At 41.2% G+C, this 6216-nt stretch overlaps 1 protein-coding gene across 12 annotated transcripts in view; it reads right to left on the bottom strand.

The window, feature by feature from the left end:
* Positions 1–215: 215 nt before the first annotated feature.
* FAM173B (family with sequence similarity 173 member B) overlaps positions 216–6216 on the bottom strand; it is a 28865-nt gene continuing 22864 nt past the window's right edge. For 9 of the 12 annotated variants that reach the window (XM_025205542.1, XM_025205559.1, XM_025205505.1 and 6 more), the window contains one exon: positions 218–993. In XM_025205542.1, coding sequence (XP_025061327.1) covers positions 881–993 — 113 coding nt within the window. In that variant the 3' untranslated portion in view covers positions 218–880. Of the gene's footprint in view, positions 994–6216 lie in introns of all 12 variants that reach the window. The other 3 variants (XM_006015681.3, XM_025205570.1, XM_025205572.1) reach the window with 3 other exon arrangements.

Genomic DNA, 6216 nt, shown 5'->3' with positions numbered 1-6216 from the left:
TTAAAATTAATATTAAACACTTTAAATCCAAACAGCATTTTGCACAACAGAAATATTTTGAGAAATGGAAGCTACACATGGTAACATGGCATGATGTTCCTGTTGTAACAAAGTGTCTTATTTATTTAGTCCCATTACTAGAGATAGGCACTTCCATGCAATCCTTTTTTGAGAATGCTAATCTTTTAAACTAGGTGGAAAAATCAATGAGTAATCATTTTAGTCCCTTGTATGGACATTTGCAATAATATCTTTGATTATTTATTGAATACACTTCAGACACAGAGAGCAAACTGTACATTTGAGACAACTTTTCAGTTACTCTCCCTGTCTTTGACTTCCTTAGCTTGCCAACCAGGGACTTTGGAGTAGCTTTAATAAGGTTTCTACATCTGACATAGTAGACATGATACATTACTTCAGAGTGACAACATGTGCTGCATCCAATACCTATGTTGCTGCTAAGGGAGCATTTAAATCTCATGACACCAATTATTCAAAGGATAGTGAATCTCTCCTTGGATTATCATATCAGCCTGTTAAATCTTACGCTGGATTTAATAACTCCTTTGCTGAAGAAATCTTCCTCAACTGCAAAGGATATAAAGGACTGATTCTTCTGTGCCTGAACAGTTGTGTAGCAATTTATAGCATTCAAAGGAGTCCTAAGGGCATAGCCCAAGTACCGAAATCAAAACAGTAGTATTTTGCAGGGGTAGTAAGTAGACATATAAAACAATCTAAGAAAGGAGTAAGGAAGTCAAATGTGTGAGGGGGAAAGACTATATGAGAGGAAGATGACAGCTTGTAAAAGTGAAAAAAATGAGATTATTCTGCATGATGTGATTTTACCAAAAAACTTGGTGTCAGAAAAACATTTTCAGCAATCTCTACTCTTATGCTTGTGAAAAGGCCAAACTGTTAATCTCCCTTTCTCTGTATCCACCAGCATCTTCAGTACAAAGAAGTGGTAGCTTCTGTTTGGAATCTCACCTGGACAAATGAAGACAAAAGAAACTGTTACAGATATGCTTCATTGAATATTCTCATTTATATGTGAATATTGCATTTTGCACAGAACATTTGCCAGCAACAGCAGATTACTTTTTTCCTTAAATCTGTCCACATTTGATCAAAACAAAATAAGCCTCTTTAACATTGAGCAAAATTCTTCCACTATTGCACAATCATCTGCTCGGGCCGTGGCCTAAGCATTCTATTTCCACTCAGACGGCCCTGGCTATATTTGCATAATAGACATTTTTGCTGCACAAATTTCTCTCCTTTCAGAGTGCTACGAGTGTATCTTTAGTCAGTATATTACAAATGTAAATTTAGTCCAAGTGAATTATACATCAATTTCATGGGTTGAATCTCCTAGGCAGTGGAAAAAAGTATTTTCTCAAGATGAGATTTCAGAAGATTTTTTTTTTTAAAAGGTGGCATAATTTCTTATTTATTTATTTTTCTGCATATTTCAGTTACCCGCTGTAGTCTCACAGGGAAAACACAAAGAATAATTATTCTACAGTTTGTACAACAAGACATTTAAAAAGAAGCCAAAGAAGTGAACAAGCATCTACAAAGAAAAGTAAACTTACAATATCATGTCTGGCATTTTAGATAAAGCATCGCTCTTGAATACAATTACCATTTAGTAGTTAACGCATCTTCAGTGATATAGCAGATAATTTAGTGTTCTACTTTTCAAACTATGATGTGAAACTTTTGGTAATAAAGGACAGTTTGAAGGAATGGAAGATCATAAAATGGAAAATGTAATACATCTAGATGGCAGAATGGAGACAGCAAGGCATATGAAACATTAAATGGGACTACTATCACTGTAATATTTTAGAAAGTGGCAAGATTCCTGGTCCAAATGTCCTAATATAGTTGAATAATAAGGCAGGGCTAGACGTCCCAAGTAAAAGGACTTATGCATTGGAAAATGATATTATTAATAAGTGTCTGATACAATACAAGACATGCTCAAACAACAGAATTGGGTACAACAAATATGCTTTAACAAATCCATGTAGCTTAAGATATTTAAATTATCCAAAAAAACAATAACATTCTCTAAGCAAGCGTCTAGAAGTGCCGTTTTGTATCATTACAACATCTTCACATTTGTCAAGTTGCACACAAATCTCTTTGACGGTAATAAACTTTTGTTTATGACAGATGTTCATTTGACGCTGATCAGTTTAACCAACACAAAACTGCAGTGAACAATACTAAAGCCATCTACTGGGTGAATAATCCACTAAATTGATGCGTGTGGAATCTTGAGGGATTAACGGCTTTAGCTAATCCTCCTAGAGTGAAAAGGCAATAACACAACTTGACATTTATTATCTGTAAATATGAACATTCCCTAAATTAAACCATTGCTTTTCCTACTGTAACTAGTACTAGCCAGGAAGCAGGGCATAACATAAAAGGGCAGGGAGAAATTTAGTAGCTTCCGTGTGGCAGCAAAATCATTTCTCTGCCTGTCATGCCCATTTATACCAGAAGCAGTCAGTGTGGTAGAGGCAAACTGTTATTACAGCAACTAGACAGTTACAAAAAAAATGTCTTTATTTGCAAGCTTTCGGGCTCACGCACCATTCCTCAAGCAAAGGAGAATGCAAAGATAGTAAAAATTCTCCCAGGTAGAAATGAAAATTCATATTGTACAGGAGAGCTGGAGCGTAGTGTAAGTTCTCCTGGCTGGAAAAGTTCATTTTATGCAAATTAGGCTCATTTGTCTAACCGAGGCAGTTGTTAAATATGTTTATGGTCTTTGTATCTTCACAATGAGATCTGTAAAGCTCTGGTCTAATCTAAAGGCATGACAGCAAGTTAGGATGCCACCACCTGGATATTCAAATTGGGGTGCTGAGCTTTCTAGTTGGCAGTCTGGGGCTGCTGCACAGACACGCTATTCAGTTTTAGTCTGAGAGAGAGACCCTGATGACTTCCATGCAGGCTCACATCCAGCCTGCCTTGCTGGAGACAATACTGTCATGATGTGGAGCACCTGAGGGGAAGGGACAGAAAAGAAGGGGAAAATGAGAAGACACAAGACCCAAAAGAGAAAAGTGTGGTCCAGTGGTGTGAGTCAATGTGCTGGGAGCCAAGAAAGAGCAGCAATATTGCTTATAGTGGCTGTGTTCTTTGAGATATGTGGGTTTCACAGGCCCTACTCTGGAGTGCACATGCCCCTCACATGCACAAGATCCAAATCTTTTTGAATAGCAGTCTCCTGTGGCTCCTCCTAACAACTGCCATAGCAAAAGTAGAAGGAGCATGAACATTAGCCTCAATCTCTACTAACTTCCCTCACAAGTAAGAATCTCAGGCAGACAGGTTTGCATCAGTGGGAGAGGAGGGTGTGCCATAGGTCCCGAGGAACCACAGCTACTGCATGGTGCATTGCCACTGCTGAGTGATTGTCCACACAGATTTCTACTTCTGGTGGCTAACACAGCAAATACAACCCTACGATGTGCTAGTGTGGTGGATCTAGGGTTTTGAAAAAGGGGGTGCACATGGTGTGGTGCATCATCCCATAACACAATGCATAGTTTTCTCCAATTAAAAGAAACTAGAAGCTTTTCTAATATGCCACGGGTTTAGGTCTATAGTATTCAGTTTAAGATCCAAGCAAAACAAATGTAACTGGGCTTGAAAGGCCTGACTGCCAGCTCCAGGGTGAGGCAGGCATTTAGTGCCAGGGTGGGGGGGGTGCAGCTGTTACCCCACAACCTTGCCATGGACAGAACTGTTCACTGCACCCACAAAGGAGTCTTCCAGACACCCTACCATGGCCCCAAAGTGCCCCTCATTGCCCTTTTATGCATTGCTCTTGTCACCTCAGATGCCCCCTGGCTCCACTGTGTCCCCTGTTATCCCCAAAATCTCCTGTACTAAGCCCCATTCCACCATGCCCAAAGCCTCCTCAGATGCCAGCATGCCATTTAGCCCCGCTAAGTACTACCATACTGTCACAGCTTAAAAGAAACATTAGTGCCAATGTTTTTCAGTTTCAGGGCAATGTGAGTGGACCCTAATGCATGAGGAGGAGGCCTGAGGAGGAGCTTTAAGTCTCTTACTTGGACTCGATGAAGGTGTTTTAAGCCTAGAAATCAGCCATGATCATGCAAGGCACCAGTGCTGCCACTCTTAGACACCGCGTGCAGTCTTGCACCTACAGCTAAATTTGTGTGGATGCAAAGAATTTAGGAGTTTTACGTTTCATTATTGTTCTGAGAGTTTACTCTCCAGTGAGCTCTCAGGCTGTTTTCTTCAAATATTTAGTGGGTTTTATCTTCCTTCAATACATACATGCAAATTCCTCAACTTCACATACGAAAATTCCTTCATGATTAACAGGAATGATTTGTATTCATTTAAGAGAGAACAGACCTGCGTATCTTCTCTTTGAAGAAGGTAAAGTAGATATGTACCTTATAGACTAAGATATATGTAAAGAGCACAAGCTTTTGTGAACTCTTCTCACTGCACAACAGTGGGCTGGAGCCAAACCAGTGGGGCCTCACACTGCCACCAGGTGCACCCAAGATGAAGAAGCGATAGGTGCTATTCTGCAAGCACTGGGGGCTCGTGTCTCTCTTTGGCCTCCCTGATCCAAGGCTGAGCCCCCGACTAGGGTCAGCAGATGCAGTCCCAGCTGGCCTGCTGTTTTGGGAGGGAGCACCAGTGCAGACTTCTAAGGGCACCTGAATCTCAGATGTGCAGTGAAGCATCCCGCCCCTGCAGGACTGCATTGCCAGGCCAGCAAATCCACCCCAAGGGAGAGGCATGTGGGGCTGCCAGAACCGCTGCTCCTGTATCTGCACTTGCAGAACAGCACCCACCACTTAGTCTTAGCATCACCCAGTGGAAGCATGGGGCCCCACAGGCTCGGCTCTGGCCTGCTCAGTCACATAGCGTTAAGGTAGCTTACGACGTCTACATGTGGGTTAAGGCACCTTAACTAATCACGCCTAAATTTGATACTTGCTTTATGCAGGTATTAAATTTAGGCACAATTAGCCTAAATGCACCATTTTTAAGGTGCATTCAGGGAAAACACATGTAGATCTGTGCTCTTAATGTGCCTTAAAATGGCTAATTTACCTTAAATCATCACATGTAGATGCACCCAGTATGCCTCAAAAATCTTTCTCTCTCATACAAAGATTTAAAATATTCTATCAGTTCCAGGGAAATTCTGTATTCTAAAGGTAGAGAATATGACCCCAGTCCAGGGGTGGGCAATTATTTTGGGCAGAGGGCCACTTACTGAGTTTTGGCAAGCCATCGAGGGCTGCATGATAGGCAGCCAGGGGCAGATAAATATTAATTTTCTAAATTTTTTAGGGGCCCCACAGGCCAGATAGAATGGCCTGGTGGGCCACATCCGGCCCCTGGGCCACATTTTGCCCACCCCTGCCCCAGTCCATGACAGGCTTGAGGTTAACGAGCGTACTTGTGTGTATAAAAGGTTATACATACATAAGGTGTGTATAAGGATATGTATGCTGGTTCTTGATGACTGCCGCAGCAAGCAGATTCTTTTCACTAGTGGAATTTTTTTAAAGCATCCATTGTGTCCAAGTGACAGACACATGACAAATACCTGAGTCAACCTCTGGCTGCAGCAGCCTCTGTTGGCAGGTTAAAAAAAAAAAAGTGGCGCAGAGCGCAGGGTAGGAGTCCCTTGCTAAATCCTGAGAACTATGCACTAGTAGTTTCTTTCACCTTTTCCTCTCCATATCTTTATTTTATAGTAGTCAGCTTCACCTTCGGAAGCAGTCCTGCTATTTGAGTGAAAGGAGAACGACCAGTCATTGTCACTAATGGTAACATTCCTGTTTCCAAATCATCACCTTTTGTTGTGTTGAGTTATTTATGTTCAGTCTGACCTGCACATTATGAATTTACTAGAAAATAGAATGAGTGCCTTTCAGCAGCCTGGCAGTTCCTGCACTACCAACCGAGCTTCCTCATTGTCCAAGTGTATTTAACAGCTGTGCCAAATTACTTTTATAGCACCTGTATGGTAAAAATAAAGTCCTCATTGTTTGTTATAAAGCCTGTTGAGATAGTCTGCTTTATTGGGAGGGGGAGGGGAATCCTCAGCAATTGGATTTCCTTTTAGTTAAAATTTATTATCATTGCAAAGCCTGAATTATCCACTAAAAACACAAAGGGAAAGTCTCC

The sequence above is a fragment of the Alligator sinensis genome, unplaced genomic scaffold, assembly GCF_000455745.1.
Source record: "Alligator sinensis unplaced genomic scaffold, ASM45574v1 scaffold126_1, whole genome shotgun sequence".
Lineage (NCBI taxonomy): Eukaryota > Metazoa > Chordata > Crocodylia > Alligatoridae > Alligator > Alligator sinensis.
This window is presented reverse-complemented; position numbering and strand designations above follow the sequence as displayed.